The 25,483-nt window shown below is 35.4% G+C and overlaps 5 protein-coding genes across 9 annotated transcripts; 3 read left to right on the forward strand and 2 right to left on the reverse strand.

The window, feature by feature from the left end:
• Positions 1-435: 435 nt before the first annotated feature.
• LOC125187687 (protein JASON-like) lies at positions 436-2,936 on the reverse strand. 2 transcript variants are annotated; one of them, XM_048084315.1, is made up of 8 exons: positions 2,864-2,924; positions 2,691-2,770; positions 2,562-2,616; positions 2,369-2,433; positions 1,837-2,051; positions 1,174-1,729; positions 1,010-1,092; positions 436-824 (listed from the first exon to the last, which is right to left on the reverse strand). In XM_048084315.1, the coding sequence occupies exons 2-8, from the start codon at positions 2,754-2,756 to the stop codon at positions 710-712; spliced, it is 1,155 nt and encodes a 384-aa protein (XP_047940272.1). In that variant the 5' UTR covers positions 2,757-2,770; positions 2,864-2,924; the 3' UTR covers positions 436-709. The 2 variants fall into 2 exon arrangements, with proteins under 2 accessions (XP_047940272.1, XP_047940271.1); XM_048084314.1 differs by having other exon boundaries at positions 2,691-2,936.
• A 3,606-nt stretch (positions 2,937-6,542) lies between these two features.
• Positions 6,543-9,306, forward strand: LOC125186505 (probable transcription factor KAN4). The gene is made up of 5 exons (XM_048082876.1): positions 6,543-6,772; positions 7,209-7,285; positions 8,258-8,340; positions 8,816-8,930; positions 9,066-9,306. Exons 1-5 carry the CDS (start codon positions 6,646-6,648, stop codon positions 9,237-9,239), a joined length of 576 nt encoding a protein of 191 aa, XP_047938833.1. The 5' UTR covers positions 6,543-6,645; the 3' UTR covers positions 9,240-9,306.
• Positions 9,307-10,141: 835 nt separating this feature from the next.
• On the forward strand, positions 10,142-12,854 carry LOC125187118 (TLC domain-containing protein 4-B-like). 4 transcript variants are annotated; one of them, XM_048083640.1, is made up of 9 exons: positions 10,142-10,223; positions 11,191-11,354; positions 11,419-11,507; positions 11,584-11,722; positions 11,797-11,871; positions 11,965-12,086; positions 12,154-12,229; positions 12,313-12,372; positions 12,516-12,854. In XM_048083640.1, exons 2-9 carry the CDS (start codon positions 11,217-11,219, stop codon positions 12,639-12,641), a joined length of 825 nt encoding a protein of 274 aa, XP_047939597.1. In that variant the 5' UTR covers positions 10,142-10,223; positions 11,191-11,216; the 3' UTR covers positions 12,642-12,854. The 4 variants fall into 4 exon arrangements, with proteins under 4 accessions (XP_047939597.1, XP_047939596.1, XP_047939595.1 ...); XM_048083639.1 differs by having other exon boundaries at positions 10,150-10,223; positions 11,163-11,354; XM_048083638.1 differs by lacking the exon at positions 10,142-10,223 and adding an exon at positions 10,341-10,380.
• A 607-nt stretch (positions 12,855-13,461) lies between these two features.
• Positions 13,462-16,985, forward strand: LOC125190344 (BTB/POZ domain and ankyrin repeat-containing protein NPR1-like). Its single transcript, XM_048087624.1, has 4 exons — positions 13,462-14,640; positions 15,179-15,929; positions 16,007-16,204; positions 16,533-16,985. Exons 1-4 carry the CDS (start codon positions 14,089-14,091, stop codon positions 16,796-16,798), a joined length of 1,767 nt encoding a protein of 588 aa, XP_047943581.1. The 5' UTR covers positions 13,462-14,088; the 3' UTR covers positions 16,799-16,985.
• Positions 16,986-17,195: 210 nt separating this feature from the next.
• LOC125190343 (DExH-box ATP-dependent RNA helicase DExH6-like) lies at positions 17,196-23,768 on the reverse strand. Its single transcript, XM_048087623.1, has 14 exons — positions 23,397-23,768; positions 22,529-22,619; positions 22,141-22,450; positions 22,004-22,078; positions 21,826-21,870; positions 21,427-21,517; positions 21,276-21,334; positions 20,963-21,124; positions 20,607-20,659; positions 20,355-20,388; positions 20,163-20,252; positions 19,075-20,079; positions 17,876-18,961; positions 17,196-17,792 (listed from the first exon to the last, which is right to left on the reverse strand). Exons 1-14 carry the CDS (start codon positions 23,539-23,541, stop codon positions 17,412-17,414), a joined length of 3,627 nt encoding a protein of 1,208 aa, XP_047943580.1. The 5' UTR covers positions 23,542-23,768; the 3' UTR covers positions 17,196-17,411.
• Between the last annotated feature and the right edge of the window lie 1,715 nt (positions 23,769-25,483).

Consider the following 25,483-nt stretch of genomic DNA (forward strand, 5'->3'; position numbering starts at 1 on the left):
CGTTGCGGTTTTCATTTTATGTTTAATTTTTTTAAAATGAGGAGAAACGCTCATCTTTGATGGCTATGAATAATATGAGCAATCATTAATTTATACACGTGAATTGGTCATTTATTTGGATCAACCAATTTAACAAAAAATGGTTTAAATATTAACAAAGAATTAATAAATGATTGTGAGTGGACAAAGTAACAAGTCAATTGATCAAATTATAAATAAGTTGATGTCGTTAGATAGTAAATAAAAGTAGATAGACTAGTTTCCATGAACATAACAAAATTACTAAAATGAACTATTTTTGTGGCCATAGAGTTTTATAGAGTGATTATGAATGTAAATAATGAACATTTTGATGGGACAAATTATGGTCCAATACATATTTTTTTATCTTTGACAGACAGCAATAAGATTCATCAAATGATAAAAAGATACTAGTAAAATCTAATGGCTCAATCACCAATATATCCCAATTCATCAATCAATCCAATATTTTTGAATCCAAACTGAGCAAAACTCAAAAGACAAAAAGCCACAATTTTATCTACAATGGCAGCAAACATTTCTTGCAATGACTCGCAACTTCACCTCATTATGCTCATGATAAGAGTTTGATCAAATAAACTCAGAGATGGTTTTCATGAAGAATGAAGAAAGAAACATTATCAACACCAAACAATGATTGACTCACAACAGAACACAGTGCGTTTCATCAGAACGAAACAACAGATTTCGGACGCGATGAAGATTGAAAATGTGACATGGCAGTATCAGATTCATCAGTTTCATTGAACTCAAATGGAGTACTGATGTTGGTGGTGGGCTTCCTGCAAAAAATGCAAAAATATCTATTTTATTTTGCTTTCTTGAGGCAGAATCATCGTCTACATGTATAGATTGCATCCGAATATTCAACTAGACTTGCTGGAAAAGATATATCAGAGAGATCGGCAAAGCATGTTTGTCTACAGATGAAAAAGGAATTAATAAAACAACAAGAAGCATCACATACCTCTGAGAAATCAAAGATTCTTCGGACAGTGCCTTTTCTAGTCTCTCCTCAAAAGACGTCGCGTGCCAATTGACTTTCTGATCCTGTGAGGCAAAAGCAGTTTAGGTTAGTTCAACCAGACGCATCATATAGGAAAAATTGAAAAAAGGAGAAAAATCAGATACCTCTTTGTACTTGTTAGTGGAATTTGGAATTCCATTCCCATCCCACCATTTAGGAGGAGGAGGAGGATCGTTGGGCGCCTCAACATCGTTCCAGTGAGCTGCAACCATTCCCAGAATAGGCCTATCGGCAGGAGGTTTCCTACATTGACTAGAAATGGAACTAAGTTGTTTGTTACTACCATCTTGCTTGGCTGAAATCGGCTTGAACCAAGAAGTTAAGCTTCCTTCATCGTCCGCCTCTTCTATAACCGAATCTACCTTCTTTGTCTCGTTTGGTTGTCCCTGGTGACTGACAGCAGAATCTTGATCCCCCAATTCTTCCCCGTCTAACTCCTCCATGTTTGGATATGGTAACGCCTTTGTTACACTGTGAGCTCCAGATGATGCAGATTGCTCTGCAGAGATTGATGAAATAGCTGACCTATCTGATGCATGGTGAGATTCAACAGATTCATTTTTGCTTTGTTCGGAATGGATTTCAACTGCATTATGAACATCAACTCTTTGGACCGAGCTGCTCGAGACTCCACCAGCGTAATGTCCATCAGTCATGCAGCTAAATTCATGAAATGTCAAGTGAAAAGAGTTTATAAACATAATATAAGGGTGAATTTCAAGCTGCAAAATGATTTCAGAGACCTAGATAGAAGTCAGGAGATTCACCTGCTTGGAGTGGTTAAGAAAGAACATGATGCAACAAGCACTGAAGACTCATTAGATTGCTTCTCCAGTTCCTGTTTCTCCATTGATGCATTGAGAAGCCATGAACCGAACTTTTCCGCTTCCATTTGAGCTGATGCATCCTCCCATTTCTCCAAGGCTTTTCGGACTTTGATAGGCGTTTCGACTGAAGTTCCTTTAGGTTTAGAAAACTTATTCTGCAAAACAGCAAATTGTAGACGAAATTAAAAAAGAAACTATAGATTCAAATAGTTTATGTGAATAAAAAAAAACAAAACAGATTCAGAATGACATTTTTTTATTAGGATACACAGAGCACATTACTCAAATCAATTTTATACTCCATATGTAAGCAAATCAATGCCAATCCGATATCGAATATACAAATAGCACATGGAAATCATTTCCAAAAATAACACTGTTTTTAGCTGGACTTCCATATGCAGATTAATTCCCCTAATTTAACCAAAATCCAAACAAATCGGGAAAATGTAGAAATCAAAGAGCTACGAACCTCATCCTTGAAATCTCTGATAGGCAACCGATTTTGACACTCCTCTCCTTTTCGAAGCGTTCCGTCTTTTTATCAGTCATTTGAAATACAAATTCAAAACATCACTCAATCGATCGATCAAAAACACATACGCTCAAATCAACGAAGATTCATTTGAATCCGAAACACACACTAACACACAGAGATGAGTTACCATCGCACTGGAACAGCGACGACAGCGCATTTTTACTCCGAGGCGCAGCAGGCTCCTGCTATTCCAAAAGCATAAAAAATCAACCTGAGTTAGGAATTAAAAAACAACAAACAGAGCTACAAATCATACCGGAGGAGGAGCAACCGGATTAGCGCCGGAGTGTTTGACGCGAAAACAGCTGAAAAAGCAGCTCATTGGTGCGGCGAGCCCTACGCGCAACAAAAATTCACGCCATAACTAACGCTTGCTCAAAATTAGTAGAGAAATCATGTGCGCATCTCTATAAATGGAAATGCCTTTACTGATTTGAATTATCGAGAAGTCGTCCAATTATTCTAGAGAGAGAAGGAGCTGAAGAAGGTGGAGTGTCGTTGTGGCGATGGCTCCATTGCGTTTTGAAATTCGAATACAGAGGGAAACTAAATTAAATACGATTATACCACTGTTTTTTTTCCATCAATTCAATATAATTACACGTGGCAATAAAATATTCGTTTTTTATACTATAATTGATGTTATTTAATAGTAATAGGATTTGATTTTATGAATTACTCATAAAATAAAACAATCAAAAATGTCTAAGTACAGTGTCATCGTTACTCGTTAGTCAGTGTTCTGCTTTGTTCATGCCATCACGACTCACGCGTATAAGACCCGTGCTTCAATGTTGAGCATGACTATGCGGATGACCTTTGAAAACACAAAACTAATTTGCAGCAATATAATAATCAGAAGGTTATTCGTAATTATTCGTAATTATATTTAATTATTTGATATAAAAATTGCTAGTAAGCTAGTAGGAGCTCAATGTTTCAGAAGCTTGATAATGTTCGGCTTGTTAACTCCCTAGCATGCTAATTATATTGCTTGCAAGCCTATTCCAATTTCTAAGACATCAAATATTACGTTGATATAATTTAACTCATAATTATATTTGTATAAACATATATAAACATATATTGCATAATTAGGAGCTTTGTTAGTAAATTTAATACTACCTTTTATAATAAACTAATTTAATTTTTAAAGAAATTTATTTATATTTAAACTAAACTCGATTTGGGCTCTGAAATAGTAGTAGTTTTGGCGCAAATGTAAGATTTCAAATGCGAGCAAAAGGGGATTGTAGGCCCAACAAAATTATTACAATTAGATATTGGGGAAATTAAAGTAACCTTACTTTGATTTTGGGGAAAAAAGTAACTTTATTATCCTACAAATTCCAACAATCTTAGCCCTAACATATTCGACATATTCATAATTATGAAAGTACTTCAAAAAATTTCAAACAAAATAAATTCTATATTTGAGTTAATTTCAAAGTGAAGTATCAATTTAAAATTTATCTACTCTTGTTGTTGGAGCCATAAATCAAAATAAATTAAATAATGATGTTGTAGGTGGAGAGATCAATATCGGGATAGAGACTAATTAATAATATGTGGGAATAAAGTTTATACTCCTACGATAGACAATTTTTTTTATCCCATAAAGAGTTTATATGTTCATATTAGAATAAATTACATAAAATGTATACATATAGTACAACTCTCTCTATATATAGTACTACTACATATTTACATACACACACACATAAACACTAAAAATTAAAACGATTTTGTGAAATGTATTTGTGTATTGTACGTAAAAATACATGCAGCAACTATTAAGTAGTTAAATATTAATTTTTACATAAAAATCATATTTATAATTTAGATCTCTGTAGCAAATTAGCAATAGTAGTATTTTCATGACCCCACAACCACAACATATACAACTATATAAAGTTGGCATTTTTCTACTGTCACTCATGAATGATAGTAATTTATCGTGAAAAGTTGTTGCAAAAAGAATTTAGAGTACGAATCCAAGACAATATACATATGTTTAACGTAAAATAAAAGATTAATGGGACCAATATTGAATGATAAAATTGATAAATAAGGGGACCAATATCGAATAATAAAATTAATAATTAATGGGACCAATGGTGAATAATAGTGATAATTTTATTATTAATGTCAATTTCGATTTGCCAATTTATGGCAACAATTTTTTAGAGTTAATGTTGCGAAAAGATTTATGTCACAGATTTAAAAATAATTCCAATGGTATTTTAACATAAAATATGGGACCAATCTCATTCCTCGACTGAAAAAATAAAAATAACGTTGTAACTATGAATCTAATGTATTTGTAGTATCATTAAATTAAAATAATACTAATGGAAATTTACAGTGGCCCTAATTATTTTTAAAATATTTTTTTATTTTATTATTAATTTTGAATTTTCCAACTTCGACATTAGATAAGTCAAAAGTATTGTTATATCATAAAAACATATTTTTGAAAGAAAAAGTTACTTATATCCTTTAAATTGGAAGAGTTTTAAACAAGTTTATAAATATTTAGAACAATTTTTTTTTGTTTTTTTTATAGAGGGGTACCAAATTCCTTTTTATAATAAACAAAATATATTTTCGTTGTCAGAAGGAAATATTTGACAAAAGACAAATACTATTTTTTATGTCTAAATTCTTCGAAATTGTGATAGTAGAATTTATCGAGTATATTTATTTATATATTTATAGCATAGGTAGGTACAACACACACTACTATAGAATGAAAAAAAAAATCAAATTGGCTAAATAGGTATAAACTATAAACAGAAACCATTATTAGTAGCTGTACCAAATACAAAAAAAAAAAGAAAAAAAAGATAAAATAAATTTGATACGTATGCATAAGGTATCCTCTTAAAAATTTGTTGTTTATAAATTATAATTAAAGCAATTATGTATTGCTGCTACAGAAACTATAGGTGTGTATTAGATCGTCCCACTAAAAATTAGTAATTAATTGCATATAAAATAATAATCAAACATTATTTAATACTACTATATTCAAGTTTCACCTAATTCTTTTGATAATTTGCTCAACCTAGACATTGGTCCCTAAATCTCTGGTCATAAATAGCAAGTTTGAATTTCTTTATTTAAATAAATGGGTTTGATTACTATATCAGTTCAGACATATGTCAATTCTTTTATTTTAGAAAATTAAAAAGAACTATAAAAGCATATTTGTAATTGTTTGAGTTATGGGTGGTTAGGGTTCATAACTATTAATAAATCACCTAATTAAATATGTTCGAAATTAGTCATGCATGTAATATGAAATTCCGGATTTTTTATACTTTTCAAGTATTAATAATAATAATAATAATAATAATAATAATAATAATAATAATAATAATAATAATAATAATAATAATAATTAATAATTACTAATAAACAGCAGGAGTGCAGGACGACTGTCTCTAATATTGGGACTTTGGGAGAGTATAAAACTTCGAAAGTTGAAAATTGAAATAGTATTAAATAATAAACTATGTCTAAGAGGGAAATTGTGGAGTATTAGAAAATTAATTACTTAGCTTCTTTAAATAATTAAACCTATTTTTGTTAAATATATATTTATTTCAAGTGCACCCACCACTAATAATGTAGCTATTTTCACCTTTTAAAGAAGATAATGTCTAAAAAATATGGGATAATAATTCATGCATAAACTTTCGGTCATTTTGCAATTTTAACAAGATAATTGAAAGTTTTAGTACCAGAGAGTTTGATCATAAAATTATTACTCAAATAAAAAATACTGAACTCGTACAAATATACTTCGACTAGGCACAATTGTCAGTGTTGTCGTCTCGAGGTTGCGATTGAGCATTCCCTGGTTAGTTGTGACTTACGATATTCCGTCAAATTTTGAATTTTGATAAAATAATATATATTTTCAACTTATAAAAATTAAAATTATTTTCATACTCTATTAATTTCTAAGTACACCCTAAATAGGGAATAATCAATATTTTATACATGCTCTCCAAAGTCTATGTACTAGCCCACAAAATTCTAACATTTAACCATATATAAAGGTTCAATTCCATAATACTCCATATCCAAACCGCAATTTCATTCTATCGTGTTCAAACATATGCGACGTATTATTAGCAAATTTTCATCACAATACACAATACTTATACCATAATAATATTTTTCTTGATTTTTTTACCATAGAAATGGATAATTATGACAAAACTAGGGTTATTAGACCGTATAGGAAATCATCTCTTCCTCGCCTGCGATGGACGCCCGATCTCCACGATCGCTTTGTTGAAGTAGTTCACAGTCTTGGTGGGAAATACAGTAAGTTCTGATGACTCGAACCGATAAGTAAAAAATTTTCGGATAAAAAGTAAAATTGTTTTCCGATTACTATTTGGTTTGAGGTAATTCCATATGCAGTGTCCAATAAGTGGGATATTTATTTTATGTATTTGTTGTTGTGTGTTGTTTTGTTACCATAATTGTCTTAGTTGTCTTAGTCGATGGGTCAATTTTTGTGTTATGTTTTGTTTGCTTGCTTGCTTGATCGTTTGTAACGAGTTTGAATCTCTCTTATTCGTAAAATAGTGGTTTTAGATTCCATACGGATAATATCAAAGCTGGATAGATAACCTAAGAAATAAATGGGTGTCATTTAAAAAAAATAATTTAATTAACCACGTATGGTGAAATTAAGGGATGTGTTTCATTATTGTATGTTATTTGTTTTTCCATATATAAATATTATGTTTTGCAGAAGCAACTCCAAAGAAGATAATGCAGATTATGGGCGTGAGGGGGCTCAAGATTTCTCACATCAAGAGTCATCTACAGGTTTATAAAGTTCTAATTCTAAATAGTACGTAGTATTAGTCAATTATATTGTTATACATATATATTTTTAATTCAAGAATTTATTTTTAGTAAATTTCATTATTTTATTTATTTATTATTACACGTGGGAGATTGGTAATATACTTTACTCTACTTTACTTTATTATATTGTTATACATATATATTTTATTTATTTATTTATTATTATATAGTTATGAGTTTTTCACTTTTTCTCCCCGCAAAAATAGTTTTCATTAACATAATTAATATCCCATGTATTATGAGGAAATTATATAGGTCCAAAGTCGTATATAGAATTAATTAATGGAGGCGGGAAAAACAAGGTTCAATGGCAATTTATTAGGGCGAATGTCAATTGGAATGTAAACTCAATAGCTAGCTCCCAACTGAAATTCAATTAATACTAATTATTCAAATTTTCTTTTGTACAGTAAAAAACTCTCAAACAAAAAAAAATTACATGCTAATAGTATAGAAATATTTCAGAAGATATATACATAAACAAAAATTACAAAAAATAATGATTAATCTCTACACAACTTTAGTGAGAATGAAAAACTCCAAAAATATATTCCAACCATTTATGGGTGTCCTACCCATACATAAAATGGGGATTGAGCGTCGCCTACATAAAAATAAAAGTGGTCTCTGACAAAAATGGATTAATAAGCAAAAATATATAGTACTTATTCATATACATAGGGTGCACAATATAATTATAGTAGTACATAATAAGGTTAGGGTTTGCTTAACCTAACATGTACTAAGAAAATAGTCCATTGGCTTCCTTTTATGTGCTCATTTAACATCCATTTATATCATATGCAAATCGATTCTATGTATATATTTTCATGTTTGAGATTTAATGCATAAAAAATTAAATACATTGCTATTTCTGACTTCAAATTAAATGTTTTTCACTCATCTCATAAATATATTGGGATTATGTAGATGTACAGAAGCATGAGAGAAACAACATTTACAAACAAGTTTATACCTGTGAAAAACTACCAAGAAAATAATCCTCATGTACGGTAAGTAATTAATTAATGGAGTAGGAGTAATTTTCTTCTTAATTTTTTTTCCGCATGTATGGTAAGTAATTAATGGGAGTAATTTTATCTTCTTAAATATTTTTCCTAATTAAAAATAAAATTAAGAAGGTAAAATAACTCTTAAATATTTTTCATAAATATTCTGGATTTGCTATTGATATTTGATATCTAGGTTTGCACAAATTAATATCCATTACTAAAATAACAAAAACACATTCTTATTTCATTATGTGTTTGCTTCTGCTGTTCTGCAAACTGTTTAGATCGATTATTAACCAGCAATTAATTTATTCACACTAAACATGAAAAATCTAACCATAATTTGTTTGGCTTAATGGCTTGTATAAATCTAAATTAAACCTCTACTTAAAAACAAGGTACTATTGTTTTCTTCATTAATTATGTGTGGGTGTGTAAGATATAAATAAATACGTATGAATATTGTTTTGGGCAGACAAGTTTGTGAAACAATGAGAGAAGCACCAAGTCATGGAAAACTAATTAGTGTTCCATTGACATGTCAAGTTAGAAGGCAAGTCACACAAAATAGTTCAAATGTTATTTACAAGGTAAGTATTTTTCTTGATACACACATTCAAATATACACATGCATACAAACATAAGAGGTTGGACGGGTTAAGATTTGCTAGATGTATCGTTCTTCCATTTTGTATTATATTTGACGAATATGTTGCTACATGCAGGGCGCACAAGAAAGTTCAACCGGAGAAATTACAAGGGGGACCATGGATAACCCATGGGCAAAAATGGGAATTCCAAAAACACATGAAATAAACTTCTTGAGTTTAGGAACCAATCAAACACATGAAATAAACCCTAAGCTTAGTCCTATTAATCTAGAATTAACCATCTCTTGATTCACTATTTTCTTATAACACAAATGTTGTTTTACTGTAGTATATTCTTCCTCTTGGCAAAATTGGATACTCACTAGCTAATCTCTTTTGTTTCCATAATTGTTAACTTTTTTTGTTGGCCTTTTATTGATGATCATTTGGATTTTGAATCAGATATTTTATCTAATTCAAATTGATCCACAAATTTAAGTTTTGACAGAATATTAATTTGACTCGATTCAAAAATTTAAATTTAAAAATCCAAAATTTATTTAACTTAATACGGATCAAATCAAAAAATCTAATACATCCGAAAAAATGAAAAAGCTATGCAAATCCCCCAAAAATTCCATATGCGTTACAAATATTTGATTAAATAGTAGTATTTGTTAACAAATGTTAGTTAAGTATAATACGTGAATAAATACATATATTCAATAATTTGGTTTAGAATCTTTTTTAAGTATTTTATAAACAAAAGGAAAAGGACTCTAATCCAATTCGAATATTCAACTTATAAATTAAATTTGATATTTGATTTAATCTCATTCAAATATTCAGATTTTGAATATTTTACTCACTCCCACTATTTAATAATGCCAAAAAACTAATTTATACATTTGGCCCAACAAAAGAAAATTGAAATACAAAGATTCTATTGAAACAAAGACGTTACCCAAAGTGGAACATAATCTATGCTATTTTGAATATTTTTATTTCACTAACTTCATTTCTTTCTCCTCATTTCTAGGAAAGGAATATCAATAATAAATGCAGACATATACATTCTTTACTTTGATGATTACGTAAAAGCAAATTGAATGAGAAAGAAATCGAATTAATTTCAGACATATCGTGCCTCCTAAGACAAAGACAACATACAACAATAAAAAAAACATTAAAATAAAACTGTGTGCGGTTCTCTTATCTTATAATCTGCACATTAGATTCTATCATCATTTATCCACATTTTTTTTCTGCCACCTTCAATTTTCATTTTTCTTGGTATGTTTAGCTTTCTGGGCTTTTTCCTTTTATTCTTGGAATTGATTTAATTTTTATTTTAATTCTGTTTTATCAATATATTGATTGTTTTTTATAATGTGATCCTTTTTGTTTGTTCCTTTGGATTGATTCATGAATGCTGAATTCGATTTTTTGGGTAATTGATTTGGTTTATTCTCTGTTTTTATGTTGGTTGAATTATCTATTTTCAAAACACGTGCTTGATGAAATGCTTGAGAGGGAATGTTGGATTGAAATGAGATGATTTGATTTTGATGTGGTTTGATTAAATAAGGCCCCATTAGTGATAAAGTTTCGATTTTTATTGTTAATTACACTTTATTGATTATTATCTTTGGAATAATAGATTCTAGTATTGGTGATGATGTTTATGATGAACTTGTTTTAGGTGAAGAAGTTTGAATTGGAAGTTTAGTGTAAGTTGTTGATGAAGTTAGATTCATAGGATTTTTTGCCTTAATTTGTGCTGCATTTCTCTGCAACAGATGGCCTTTATCAATTGATTCTTTCTTGAGATTCTCCTATGCAATTACTATGCCTTTTAACAACCTTTATATAACGGTATTGCGATATACCATACCAAATTTTTGGTATACTGAATTTTGGTACGGTAAGTATAAGTATTGATATTGGCCATAACGAAGAATTGGTAATACCGGAAAGGTTACACCGTTGCTTTGAACAACGATTTGAACAATTTTGGTGTTGATTGTGTTATGAAATTGTTTATCTCGAACTTGTTTTGGAAGGAGAAGAAACATATTACCGTACGAATTATGATCATCAGAGCGTGAATATGAAACATTCAACTCGAAATCCTTAGTTAACACATTAGTTTAGTAGTTCTTGATTCTTGAGTTAGGGGTGTATTACTATGCAGTAAAGTATGTTCTGATGATTGATTTGGATTCGTGATAGTTGATTCGCTGCTGATCTTCGAAAATAGGGATAACGAGCTGCGGATATGCTGTGATGCTGTCAACTGAAAGTAGTAATATGTTGGTTAAGTCTTACCTAAACCAAGTTGATCTGCTTCTCAAGGAATATGTCTCTGCTGATCTTTTCGTCGTATATACGTCTATAATCCTTGGAATTTTCGCCTGCAAAACGGTACGAAAGCAATGTTCCATTTCCTGCAGCTGTTCCATCATGATTTTCATTCATCTGTGTTCAGGTGTATGAACTTAGCCAGCTTATTAGTCCCCTCTACTTCAAAAGCTATCCGAATCTCTCAAAGGGCCTTCAGCTCGAATGGAGCAACCGGTGAGTGGATTCATTCGCCTACTGATACATAACCGGCCTCATGTTCTTGATTAGACGCGCCCTGTGTGATATGCAGAGCCATGTCCACTTTTCACGCCATGTACATTGCCACCGTGTCGTTATACTTCGTGTTGTGGTCGGATCTTTTCAAAAATGACCCACAGCGCGGCCCAATCACTCTCCGCAGTTCCATGGTCTCGATTTCTGCTTTGGGGGTTAGTGCTGTTTTCTCCTCTATTCGTTCTTTTATGCTCCCTTCGATTCTGTTTTGATTTACATCTTCGAATAGGTTTCCGTTGGCTATTTCCTTTCGGATCTCAGCATGATTCTATGGCGATATCCTTCGTTAGGTGGGATGGAGTATGTAAGCACAATCTCTTGATCTTCCTTTAGAATAGATCTTCAATAACTCTGCATTTCAATGTTTAGTTATTTCATCGATGTGAATCGTTTTTAGGTAGTTCACCATCTTCTCTCGTTGGGTAGCGTGGTCTACGCTATGCTCACCGGTGAAGCACAAATCTACACGTACATGGTCTTAATGTCCGAGGCAACCACGCCTTCTATCAATCTGAGATGGTAAGCTCGCTTTCTAGCTTCTCGTCTCTGGTAACGTCTCATTTCTCACCTCAAAATTTCTGAATAGGTATCTTGATGCAGCTGGTATGAAGAGGTCGAAGGTGTATACCATAAACGGGGTCTTGATATTCCTAGCATGGCTCGTAAGTTCTTGCAAGAGGACGATACTACCTTTCTCGTATCCTCAACATTTTCTTAACTTTTCGTGTTTTTTTTTTACTCGCAGGTTGCTAGAATTTTGCTCTTCATCTACCTGTTTTGGCATTCTTTCGTATATTACGACCAGGTAAGATTCCAACCGAAATACGAAAATCTTAACGATGCTTATATAAATGACCTCAAAGTCGGAACGATGTTGTTGAAGTAGTGATATCACCCGTCGTGTGTGTATGATGAGTGCTCGTTTCTTTCTCATCGTTGCATCTACAGGCGAGGCAGATGCACAAGATAGGCGCGGTGATGGTGCACGTCGTCCCGTTGGTGCTGTCCGTGATGAACTTGTATTGGTTCAGCAAGATCTTCAGGGGGATGGTGAAAACGCTCAAGAGGGAATGAAGAAATCGTGTTTATTTTATGGGAGGCGTTGAAACAGCGCTTTCTCTATGTAAGTTTATTGTTGTTGTGAATATTTGGAGGAAGAAAATCTGAAGCACTTTTACTTGAATAGTTAGGAAAAAAAAAGCTTGTATAGATTTGTGCAGATTCATTTAGGTAGTACTATTTGTTGCTCAAAAATTGTGACTAGATTGAAGATGCAATCATTGTTTATTTTTCGTCTCGTATTTAGTTATGTATTTAACAACAGTAATTCCTCTAAACAATAAAATATATTGACACTAAAGAAACATAGTAATTTACAAGTTATATCATCCGACAATTTCTTGAATATCAACACTTTCTTCTTATGATTAAATTGACAATTATAGACAACATTTTTTTGCTAAAATCGTCAAAAGATAGCAAATGTTTAGCCTTTTGGGCTATTTCACTGATTCTAATTAATAATTACAATCAATAGATCTCTATATTTAACATTTTCCCTAACAATTTTGATAGAAGTTATACTCCCTCCGTTTCATAGTAATGGAGACATTTTTGGGCAAGAAGATTAAAAAAAATTGTGTTAGATGAGTTAAATAAAGGGAGAATAAAGTGGAAAATTAAAAAGATAGCAAGAGTAAAATAGATGTGAAAAAATGTATTGATTTTTATTAATTCATCTATTACTATGTAACATACCTAAATGACAAATGTTACTAAAACTATTAATGGCAAAAATCTAAAGTCCTCATGAGACATGAGTCATGAAAAAATCAATAAAAAGTTATTTTCTGATTTAGTCTGAATCTTTGCCACTCTCAATCTTCATCACTAAATTTATTACTACTTCTACTGCTGCTGATGCTGAATTTACACTTCCCAATTTGCATGATACTGAACAGTAAAGAACGACTCTGGGTCAGGTCAACTCTCACCCAATCACAAACTAGCTTCAACAAATAGGTAAGTCAAAAATTTCAGAAAAAGAAAAGGATGCTTTCTTGTAATTTCGTAGTGGGTTTCTGTTTATGAAGCTCGGATTATCGTTTTCTTGAGCTGGGCAGGCATATCGGAGGAAAAAGTTGGGATCTTTACATATTTTGATCCTAATTATGCTCCAAAAAATTGAAGCTTTGGGTTTCGAAATTTATGGCTGAAGTAATCGAGAAATGGGGACTTGACTTGGGAACTGTTTTGGAGATATTGGATTGTTTTTCAAAAAAAATTGGTATTTTGGTTGAAGTGAGATTGTTACTTCTTTTGATATTCATCATATTTTTAGGGATTTTGGTTTTAAAAATTTGATCTTGCAGTTGAAGTGAATGGGGTTGTGTTTGGATAATTTTGGTGGTGGAAATGTTGGTTAATTTCTTAATTTTGGGGTTTTACTTGATGCAGCAGTTGTTTGAAGTTTGTAGTTTGTAGTTTGTAGCTTTCTTGATTCGTATAGTCATTGCTTGCTATGGAGAGTGGCAATGATCTGTCACCGTCCTTGAGTTTCGCCTCGTCTTCGCATCTATCAAACGGTTCGAGTGGCCACAATGTAGCTTCGCCTAACGGATGTGAAGCAGGGACTAGCCCAGAGTTGTTGAGTTTGAGTAGGCTTAGCTTGAGTCTCGAGAAGCTGGTGGTTGGTGCTGATTATGACTATAGTGACGCGGAGGTAGAGGTCGAGGGAGTGAGTGTAGGTGTCAACCGTTGCATCTTAGCTGCACGAAGCGAGTTCTTCCACCAGCTGTTTAGGAGCACGAGCATTGAGGGATCCGTGAGGGAAGGGAAGCCCAAGTACCTGATGAAAGACTTGGTGCCCGTGGGGAGAGTAGGGCACGAGGCGTTTATGGTGGTTTTGAATTACTTGTACACCGGGAAGGTGAGGGCGTCCCCAACTGATGTGTCCACCTGCATTGATGAGTCTTGCGCTCACGATGCTTGTGGCCCCGCCATCAATTACGCTGTGGAGATGATGTATGCTTCTGCCACGTTTCAGATTGCAGAACTCGTGATGGTTGTTCAGGTTCGATCTTTTTAAGCTTTGATTGATGGAGAAGTTGTTTAGTAGTATGCTCCTTGATGCATTGTGTTTGTTTCTATATGTTTTGAATTTGTAAATTGGAGAGAGTAATCTAAGAGAAAAACATTGAGGAAGGTTGTGATTGCAGTCAGTGAGACGGATAGTTAGCTGTTTACGATAAAAACTTGCGATTTAACATGTTTTCAAATTGTTTTATTCGTTTCTATGATCTTGAATAGCGATTTATGCAATTTGGACCGTGTTTTTGTAAACCTCGTTGTTTCATTTTGGCTGACAAAACGGTTGTAGCTATGATTTATGTATATTGTTGAACGAGTGTAATTAGAAACTGTAGTGTAAGGAAACATGTCGAATTTCTGGTTGATTTTGAGAATCTCGTGTGTGTCTGTCCGTGTACTTCGTTCAACACGAAGATGAAGATGATTTAGGTCAGAGAAAACAAGATATGGGAATGTATAGATTTTTGTATGATCACATTTGGTGTTTTCTTCTGATTTTGTTAAGTTTGTCTCTATTGCAGCGACGTCTCGTTAATTTTGTCGAAAAAGCTTACATTGAAGATGTGATGCCGATCCTCATGGTCGCGTTCCACTGTGGCTTGAACCAGCTTCTCTCGCATTGTCTCCAAAGAGTAGCCCGATCCGATGTAGAGAACATCATCCTTGAGAAGGAGCTTCCCGTCGAGGTTCTCAACGATGTCAAATCACTCCGCCTCAAATCCAGCCAAGACGAGGAGCACGACTCTGTCCAAGTCGACCGTTTGAACCGTGTCAGGAAGATCCACAGGGCGTTGGACTCGGACGACGTCGAATTGGTGAAGAAACTTCTCAAAGAATCCAGTATTTCCTTGGATGCGGCCTGCGCTCTCCATTACGCCGCTGCTTACTGCGTCCCTAAGATCGTGAACGAGGTTCTAAACCTCGAAGACACGGATGTCAACCTCCGGAACTTGCGGGGATACTCGGTCCTCCACGTCGCTGCGAGGCGCAAGGATCCCTCGGTCGTTGTCGAGCTGCTCAACAGGGGCGCCAAAGTATCGGATGCCACTGGAGACGGACAGACGCCTCTCACAATCTGTCGGAGGCTGACGCGCCCCAAGGAGTTCAATGAGGCGAAGAAGCAAGGCCAGGAGACGAACACGGACAGGCTATGCATAGAGGTCTTGGAGAGAGAAATGCAGAGGACTCCATTGGTCGAAAATGTCATCTCGTTGTCGTCGATGATGGTAGCTAATGATCTGCACATGAGGCTTCTCCTTCTTGAAAACAGAGGTACTATAATTTAGAGGCTTTGCTATTTAACATTATTGCTACACTCGATTTTTCGCTGATATGATGCGCGTTTCAAGTGGCAATGGCACGCTCCTTGTTTCCTCTCGAAGCCAGGCTGGCGATGCAGATAGCGGGTGCAGATTCAACTATGGAGTTCGCTGGAATTTCAGCTGCAAATGGCGTCTACAAGAGCTTTAAAGAGGCCGATTTGAACGACATAGCTTCCGAGCATGTAAGGAGGCTCCATTTGAGGCTCCAAGCCCTTCAAAAAACTGGTGAGTTCATCTTTACTGCTGCATTTCTTATTTGATTAGTTAGAATTTACGAAAACCTTGAAAAAACATGGCGAACTTTGGCGCTGGATTCGCTTAGGGTAATCAATGCCGGCCGTCGCCCTAGCCCCCCGAAAAAGTTATACAAACTTTCCTAGTATAGATACGTATTGCTGCTAAAACGATGCTGTTTCATTGTTGGTTCGGGTAAAAGTTGTGATTGCAACGTTTGAAAAGTCGTATATTGATAGTTCGGGTAAAAGTTGTGGTTTTTCCCACCAAAGTTCTGTCTTCAATATCTCACATCTAGACCTAATATCTTGTCCAACAGTGGAGAGCGGCCGTCGCTTCTTCCCCAACTGCTCGGAAGTTCTCGACCAGCTCTTGGAGGACGACACTCTAGGCACGCTACTGCTAGAGAAGGGCACAAAGGAGGAGCAACGGATGAAGCGGATGCGCTACATGGAGCTGAAGCAGGACGTGATGAACGCATTCAACAAGGACTTGGCCGAACAAAAGTGGACGAGAATGCCGTCGTCTTCCTCGGGCTCGAACTCCCCTAAGGGTAATAGAATCCATAAGGTTAGGAAAAGATAGGTGTGATAATACGAAAATGTGAGAGAAATATCTATGTAGTACTACTCTGTTATTGTAGATTATTATTGTTTGTGTAGTATATTTCATTTGTGGCAGAAAATTTGATTTACTACAATGTAAATATTACTACTATGAACTGGGTTACATTTTGTGATATAGGTATATATGTGAAATTTTTTTAGAATCATAAGATCCTTGTTTCATTCTGAAAATACAAAAAAGCAATATATTAGAAAACAATCGAAGTAGATAACTCATGAACAATTTTTGTTCATCATTTTAGGTTAAATAGGAGTACTATTATACACCTTCAACACTGCTGTGCACATACGATTGACAGTGCACATACGAAACAACGATTCAACGGTCTATAAAGATGACTCGCGCGCGCAATAAATGACGAGACCAACGGCCAAGGCCGATGTTGCATCTTTTCAATATTACCAAAAAATATAGCAAATACCAGTATAACATGCCTGCGATGTGACGACAACATGACTGACACGAACATCTCCCGGGACTTGGGAGCGCCCTAAAGAGTCGCTTTCCGGTTACAGCAGCACAAAAGTAGCCGGGTATCGATTGGACAAAAGCGCATCTAAACATACATGCATCACCTAAATCCATTACCATTGCCACGCTGCCGCTTGGAGTAGTTCCCCTTCCCGGTACTCGTACCTTGTGGGGCCGACCCGTTCGTAGCGTTTTTTGACACTTGCTTCTGAAGATGGCTTTTGTGATGGTGCGACGTGTGGCTCTGGTTTGGATAGGAGTGGTCAGGGTAAAGAAGCGACTTGAGATAGCTCTTAGCTGGGCGATTGATCGGCACCCTCCTACCATGGCTGATGTCGGCGACACTGACCATCGTGGTGAGGGTGTCGACGGGTTCTGGTGGCAGCGAGATCCCGGACATACCGTCGTAAGAGAGGATGCAGGCTATTGCATACAGTGAGGCACCAAGATGTTCCGGGAGAACCTCCCTCGGTTTCGTTACCTGCGAAAAATAGTCAGTGTCAGTCGAGTTACATTGCTTTATCGAGCAAGACGACGATCTTTATATCAAGATTGAAATTTTACCTTGAACAAGATTGCTGAAGATAGTCTCTCCCTCAAGCAGTATATCTGAGCAACATCAAGAGCCGTCAACTGAAACGGCAGCCATCGATCCACTACGACTTTAACCACATTCTCTGGCGCCGACAAGATCTTTTCGCTGTTGGATTTCGATGAACTATGAGGCTCTGCTTTATCATCCTCGTCACTGTCAATGTTGGCATCAGGTTCATCAGCATCGCTTTCATCACCCTCATCATCATCTTCCTCAGTCGGGGCCACGACGATATCAGTGGCTAACAACATTAAGGGGAGCGAACCTACGACACAACAGTTCCTAATATGTATTCCGCCGTCTCCACGGGTTATCTCATCAAACATGACCAAAGGAGGGATACTGAATCTCTTCGAGGAGAGCTTGCCGTTGGTCGAAAACTGGTGCAACCTCACCTTATTCCCGCTGGCAGTTTCGACAACAGATCTATTACTTTGCGGAATAATTCTCCCAACCATCGGATATAGACCTGAGAAAACTACAGCATGGAGTATACCAGGGTCACGTGCGTTGAGGCTACAGCGGGAGGCATCTTCCGGAATAAAACCATGCCGAAGTAGTTCGCCTTCGAGTTTCTTCCGCATGCTCGAAATCAACTTCATGGTCGCTGCAGATACGAAATACTGAGAACAAAACTTCGCTTCGTCGCCCCTTTGTTTTGCCATTTTCCAGCAATCGAAGGCAGCAATTATAGCTAACTGGTCACCGTTGCCACCATAGACTGAAGCCAGTTCTAGTCTAGCCACTTGAGCTTTTTTCCTTTCATTAGGAAGCATTGGCAAAATGAAGGGGTCTTTGCAGTCGGAAGCGCAAGCTAAAGTCAATGCCGGGTCAAGGCAATTCAACAATATCGCAAAAAATAACATTTTGCTGGTCAGAGGGTGGACGGGTAGAGCTCCGAGTTTCTGCCCAAGTTCCGTGAGTTGCTCTTCTAGAGACAACGCGCCGATATCCTGAAGAACCGTTATTGCATTCTGTATCGTCTCATAAACAGGCGGATCCAGCGTCTTCTGCAAAAATTCTTCGATTTTGCAAGATGGATCCATAAGCTTCACCTGAGTAACAAAAAAGCAACATTATAGGATTTTAATGAAAATATGAAGCTACACATCGCTAATTATGTCGAAAAACAGAGATTTTCTCCTAAACATGTGCACAAGTTAGGTACCTGAAGGCACAGCTCTTCTATCGGCATCCTCTTTATCTCGGGAACTTGGAACTCCGGAAGAGAAGAAGCTCGGAATTTTGAATATAGATGATAACAAATACCTGCTTGACACCGCCCTGCACGACCTTCTCGCTGCTTAGCACTTGCCTTTGATATCCAAGAAGAATGAAGAGTTGACACATTGTTATACGGGTCATAACTTTTCTCTTTCATCCGCCCGCTGTCTATGACATAAACAACATCATCGATAGTGACTGATGTTTCGGCAATATTAGTAGAAAGAACAATTTTGCGGCATCCAGGAGGCGGATGTTTGAAAACTTTCTTTTGCTCGACCAATGGAACCATAGAGTGAAGAGCAATAACGAGAAATTTTGATGGATCCTTGAAATAAGGACTTGATAGCAACTTCTCTCGCGTTCTGTTTATATCATCCCAACCCGGAAGAAACACGAGAACAGCTCCATCAGTAGAGTCATTACAGATTCGCCTAAGAAGTTGTTCGATAAGCAGACAATCTATAAGTTCAGGGTCAACATGCGATAAGTATTTATCGAGTAAATCTTGTTCCTTATCTGACTGCGTAAATGCTTTTCCCATGTGTTTTTTAATGATTTCAGTAACTTCCCCCTGATTGCCTTGTTCTGCATAATCGAGAGCTGTCTTCCCTGCATTACACCGCAAGTCGCAGTCTACGCCAAATGAGAGAAGTGTGCAAACATAGCTAACTCTTCCTTGCTCGGCTGACACCATCAAGGGGGTTACTCCGGTTTTTGAGTGCTGGTAATTGAAAATTCTCGAATCTCCCTGAGAAGATATAAGCTCGAGAAGGGGATCAAAGTCATCGTTTGATGAAGCTAATTCAATAGCCTCGTCAAGAGCAACTCGGCATTCCTCGGTTAAGGGAGAGTCCTTCACTGCCACGTCCTCATTTGTGCACTTAACGTGATTATTTTCAGATGATCTCACAAGTGCTAGTACATCCTCCAAGTAATAACTTTTTACCTGAAAATACCATGTTCGATGCATAATGGACTAAATTCGTAAAGATAAACACAGCACCATATAAAATGAGAGCAGTAGCTTACGGGATATGTAAAACCCGGTACACGAATAACTGGGCAGCCTCCAAAGTACTTTGAAAACCGGTCCGCATCAATGGTGGCGCTCATCAATACCTGTTCAGATTGAACGGGCCATCAAACCAGTATTCTAACTAAGCATCAGAAATCGAAAAATATATCAAGACTTAACCTAGAAAGGACTACAAAGACACTAACCAGGCGCAGGTGAGGATGCGAAGGAAGCATGTCTCTGAAATCAATATCAAACAAAACAGCAGAAACATCACTTAAATCGTACGATAAATAGATTGAATATCCAATGCAGAATAGACAATGAAATGATATTAGTATGCAATAATTTTGGAAAGTGCACCAAGAGATTCCTGTATGGAAAATTAAATCACAAAAATCTCATTCGAATATAATTCAAGCTCCATGTAACCAGTAAACATCATATGAGTGAGGCACCTGATTATTGCGAGCATGAAATCGGAGAAGCGATCCCTTTCATGAATTTCATCCTAGAACCAAAACAATATGTCAGGAACGGAACCTCAAGAAAAGAGTAAGGGCCTTGCAGCTGAGATGTATCAAGGTAAGGTTTCTTGCCCTTCAAAGTTCAATACAGGTATTATACATAGGCACAGAGAAATGACTAACGAGTGGTCTTTTCCTGTCAAAGAATTAATATTGCTATAAAAATAACTGAACCAGAACAAAATCACAGTTGATAGATAATAACAGAACCTGATGCATAATCAAATAAGTAGACAACAAAAACTATCTACAAACGATGGAATGTACGTTTCCAGGAGATTACGTACCACTATTATGTGGGTTATATCAGCCAGAGAACTCTGTCCTTTTTTCGACGCCTTTTTTCTCTTTGTACTCCTGTTATCTTTATTGACTAGAACCCTCAGCAGAACCCCATTGGTGCAGAACACAAGAGAGGACTGCCTTCCACCTTTGGTTTCCAGTCGAATCTAGAAAATTTTCATTAATAGTTGATAAACGAAGTCAGCATGAAAGTACAACCTAGTTGGTATACAAAATTACTCAAATCAAAAGTACAAACTAGTTGGTAAACAAAATTACTCAAATCAAGATTGCACATTGATTAAGATCTAGTAGTACCTTGTATCCAACAGAGTCTCCAATACTTTCACCTCTTTCAGAAGCAATTCTTTCAGCGACTGCATGTGAACACAGAAATATAAAACTCATTCACATTTCAAGCTGAACCTGAAATAAATATATTTAACGAGAGACAAAAACAGTGTTCAACCTGATGTGGCAGAGATTCGCCTGGGCTGAGTACAAACAACTTTACACGTCTCTCCTTTACTCCATGCATGGTCCAGGAGAAACTGGGGGACCTAATCAATTTGAAATATAACAATTTTAATTATAAATAATCTACAAGTACACTCCAAAGTCCAAACCAATACATCAAAAGATATGCACTTAGAGTTTTCAATTCTCATATACAATCAAAGATCAGAATGCTGGAGATATCCTTATACTCCTGTGGAAATTTACTATGCTTTCAGCCCCAAAAACACACTATGAATAACAAACATAATGTGAAAAAACTCAGACAAATGTGTAGTGTGCCAAATACTCTCCTTTTTGTTAAAAATATATGATGAGAGAAGGGAACAGTCAAACGGGTAAGAAGTAGTACCTGTGTTGTTTTCCCACATCCAGTTTCACCACATACAAGCACAACCTGCATTTGAAGACAAGTTATCATCATATTGTTATAATTAAGCAACCAGCGGAAGATTCAAAGCTTTGCAAATACTGAATATACGAAGAACCCATCATTTAAACACACGCAGAAACACTCAAACGAGGATAACCTGGTTAGATTCTACTGAAGATGTGATAGCATCCCTAAAAGATGCAATAGGAAGCTTGGACCTGTTCTGTGCGATCTGCAAACAAGAGGGCAGTTACTCACTATAATTTCAAGAAGATGTAAGACGGGGTTCCTAACCTGTTTCAAGCTCGTCTCTTTCTCAATTCGGGAAGCAAGTGTTTGTATCTTGCTTGCAATTTCAGATGGATTCGTCGTAGGTCTGCAGAAAAAATCATCTCTTGAGACTCCGCTATCACTTTTTCCCCTACTGATGTCAAGTTTATTTCCACTCATATCCACAGCATTAGGGGGATAGGAAGAAAACAATTCCCGTAAAGCGGCCTGTGATTCCCCTGAAAATCTGAAAGAAGCAATGTTCTCTCTCCCATTCATACTGCTGACTTCCCTTTTACACTTATAGATATGAAGGCGGCGATCCTGGCCTTTCCTACAGATTTCAGATCGTTAGAAGAACAGAGACGTGCCCCATAAAGTTCTACATATTAGTACACAACTCACAACTCACCCGTGACTCTTTGACTTCAACCCCGCCTTCCTGCACATAACGTGCACTGCCGCCCGCTCCTGATTATTCAGGTTCTCTTCAAATTTGTATACTGCATATATTCGAAGTTCAGGTAACTTTTCCTTCTTGGTAAGATGCTACATCAAGCATAAAGTTCATAGCTACATAACAATCAACTACCAAAACATCAACAACACACACACACACACAATAGCTTCCATAAACATTCATTCCAGCAGGGTTACATCTAGATTATTTGCATGTCAAATTGCAGCCAAACAACACTAAAACTTATACTCCCTCCGTCCCACTAGAAGTGACACATTTTCCTTTGTCGGATATCCCACTCTAACCGAAACATTTCCTAAATGGAAACATTATTATATCTACTTTATTCTCTCTCCACTCAACTCACATAACAAAACTGCATAAAATCTAATGCCGAATCAGGAATGCTCCACTTAGAGTGAGGCGGAGATAGTATAAAAATATACGTACATGTAAAGCTTCCATTACACTAATTAGTCATAAAGAATCAATTTTCAGCTAACACTAGAACACACACAGAGGCCTTCTCCAACACAAATTCGAAGTTCGGGTAACTTTTTCTTCTTAGCAAGAAGCTTCATTAAGCATAAAGCTCACGACTACAATAACAATCAACTACCAAAAATAAAACAATTCCAAAACATCCATTCCAATTTCCAGCAGGCTTCCATCTAATTGCATGTCAAATTGCAGCAAACAACACAAACGCACATAAAATATACATATATACACCCAAAGATTCAATTTTTCAGCTAGCTCTAGCACACACACAAAGTCCTTATTCATCCCTCCTCAAAAATTGAGTCTTTTTTTGGTTCACCTTCATCATCAGAACTCCGGAAGTTCTCCAGAATCTCAGCGATGCGAATGCGGGAGGCCTCGGCAATCTTCATATTATTTGCCGGCACTCTCCCTTTCTGCCGCTTATTCCCCGCCTCCATCCCGGATGAACCTGGTGGGCCCATTCTCTTCCTCTTGCCCCCACCTATTTTTGTGGCTTTTCTCTCTCTAAAGGTGTGAAATTGAAGGCGCGGCAATCTAATCCGATTGCTGTAGCTTGGTTTTCCGAGTTCAATTTGGAACGAAACAGGGATTGAATTTGAGGAAGAAAGACTTGTTGAGGCTATTCAGTTTTTCTGAGCTTTTCAATTTTTTGCTAAGGCGGTTTTCTTTTTCCAGATCAATTTGGGCTTTCAATCTTCACTCAAATTAGGGCTCGTTTCTTTACCCTTTTTCTTTTCTTTTTTATTAATATCCAATAAAAATTGAATAAATCTATGATGATACTAAATTAAGAGCTACTAATGTGTATTTAAGTATGCCCCAAATTCAGAAATATAATGGGAGGGGCATGTTAGGGTGCCACCACCTCTTTATATAACACCATACCACTATTCCTACTCAATCATTTGTACACGTGGATGAATAAAAAGCTGTCACGTGGCAAAAAAAATTTTAAAAAAATTTGAAAAAGACGGCCAGCAATTTGTTGGTCTTTATCCAGCAATATTTCTTGTCCAGCAATATCCGACACACCATACAAGAATCTATAAATTGTTATGTAGTGTTTGTAATATTGCGGTGTAGTGTTTATAATATTGCTGTATAAGTGGTGTCACGATGTCACTTTAAGAGGGATTGTCATTTTAACACAAACCTATAATGCGTTTCTGAATTTCATACATAAGTTCATTGTTGAATGTATTTTGCTTTTGGAATTTTTACTATATTTGATATATTCGAATAGTGGGATACTAGTAATGAGTTAGATTGGGTTTATTGGATTGAAAATTGAAGGTAATGAAAAGTATTTAAAGCCATTAACAATAGGATATCATAACAGTACGATTTTGATTTAAATGCAAAATAATTTCTCATGTATTAATATGCTATAATCAATATGATTTAAAAAATATATATATACATGATTTTTTAGATTACTTTGGAAATGGTTTGAAACTTTGAATCTTATCTAATCCATTTTAACAGTATTTAGTGTTTTAGCAAGTGGATATTCTCATCATGTAGGTATTTAATTGCATTAGAGTGTAGAATAAGTAATTTAAGTTGACTAGCTTGATATTATTTGCTTATTGAAATGTTTTTGAAACTTATATACTAAGTAAGTTTTAGCAAATCGAGAGGAGTTACGAAAATTTAAATTTTTAAGATGATTTTAATGAGAGGAAATTGACATTCATACTCTCTAATTTTATTTATTAATATTTTATTTAAAATAATCCATGTGGCATTATTTCAACTATTAGATCTTCTAATTTAATGACTAAAATTTAACTTTAATTTGAAATTGCTAATTATTTAGCAATTGATCACTCTCATATGATATACTACTTATTTAACAAAAAATTTATTCTTACGCGTGAATACTAGTACTCCTTTTCCCACAAATAGTTGAATACTACTTTTTTCTAAAAAAAAGAGACCATCAATTAATAGAAGTTAGAAAAAACTACTCAAAGTACGAATATTGTTGAAATTCAACAAAGGAAGAATTCAAATTAACGAATAATTCCAATATTCCCATTATTATTAATTATTATTATGATATTAATACTATGATTAAGCAGTAATTAAACATAAACGTAAAAAAAAGAGGGCTTTCATTAATACTCCCTCCGTCCCACATAATTTCACCCAGTATTCCATTTTGGGCCGTCCCACATAATTTATCCATCATTTTTGGTAATGGACCTCATATCCCTCTAACTCATTCCTACTCACATTTTATTATAAAATCAATACTTAAAATGTAGGACCTACATCCCACAACTTTTTCAACTCACTTTCTATTAGATTTCTTAAAAACTATACCGGATCAAAGTGAATAAAATTATGTGGGATGGAGGGAGTACCAAAGATAAGCGGTCCTAATCCTAGATTAGAAAA

The sequence above is a fragment of the Salvia hispanica genome, chromosome 5 (assembly GCF_023119035.1).
Source record: "Salvia hispanica cultivar TCC Black 2014 chromosome 5, UniMelb_Shisp_WGS_1.0, whole genome shotgun sequence".
NCBI lineage: Eukaryota > Viridiplantae > Streptophyta > Magnoliopsida > Lamiales > Lamiaceae > Salvia > Salvia hispanica.

Coding starts and splice junctions, on each gene's coding strand:
- LOC125187687 (XM_048084314.1), bottom strand. CDS start 2,756: ATGAGCTGCTTTTTCAGCTGTTTTCGCGTCAAACACTCCGGCGCTAAT. Junction 2,434..2,561: donor GTCGCTGTTCCAGTGCGATG/GTAACTCATCTC, acceptor ACTGATAAAAAG/ACGGAACGCTTCGAAAAGGA. Junction 2,052..2,368: donor TCAGAGATTTCAAGGATGAG/GTTCGTAGCTCT, acceptor GCTGTTTTGCAG/AATAAGTTTTCTAAACCTAA.
- LOC125186505 (XM_048082876.1), top strand. CDS start 6,646: ATGGATAATTATGACAAAACTAGGGTTATTAGACCGTATAGGAAATCA. Junction 6,773..7,208: donor CAGTCTTGGTGGGAAATACA/GTAAGTTCTGAT, acceptor TATGTTTTGCAG/AAGCAACTCCAAAGAAGATA. Junction 8,931..9,065: donor GTTCAAATGTTATTTACAAG/GTAAGTATTTTT, acceptor TGCTACATGCAG/GGCGCACAAGAAAGTTCAAC.
- LOC125187118 (XM_048083638.1), top strand. CDS start 10,356: ATGAATGCTGAATTCGATTTTTTGG. Junction 11,508..11,583: donor CAGCTCGAATGGAGCAACCG/GTGAGTGGATTC, acceptor TGTGATATGCAG/AGCCATGTCCACTTTTCACG. Junction 12,087..12,153: donor CCTTCTATCAATCTGAGATG/GTAAGCTCGCTT, acceptor ATTTCTGAATAG/GTATCTTGATGCAGCTGGTA.
- LOC125190344 (XM_048087624.1), top strand. CDS start 14,089: ATGGAGAGTGGCAATGATCTGTCACCGTCCTTGAGTTTCGCCTCGTCT. Junction 14,641..15,178: donor AACTCGTGATGGTTGTTCAG/GTTCGATCTTTT, acceptor TCTCTATTGCAG/CGACGTCTCGTTAATTTTGT. Junction 16,205..16,532: donor CCAAGCCCTTCAAAAAACTG/GTGAGTTCATCT, acceptor CTTGTCCAACAG/TGGAGAGCGGCCGTCGCTTC.
- LOC125190343 (XM_048087623.1), bottom strand. CDS start 23,541: ATGGGCCCACCAGGTTCATCCGGGATGGAGGCGGGGAATAAGCGGCAG. Junction 21,518..21,825: donor GATGTGGGAAAACAACACAG/GTACTACTTCTT, acceptor CAAATTGATTAG/GTCCCCCAGTTTCTCCTGGA. Junction 18,962..19,074: donor TAGAAGAGCTGTGCCTTCAG/GTACCTAACTTG, acceptor TTTGTTACTCAG/GTGAAGCTTATGGATCCATC.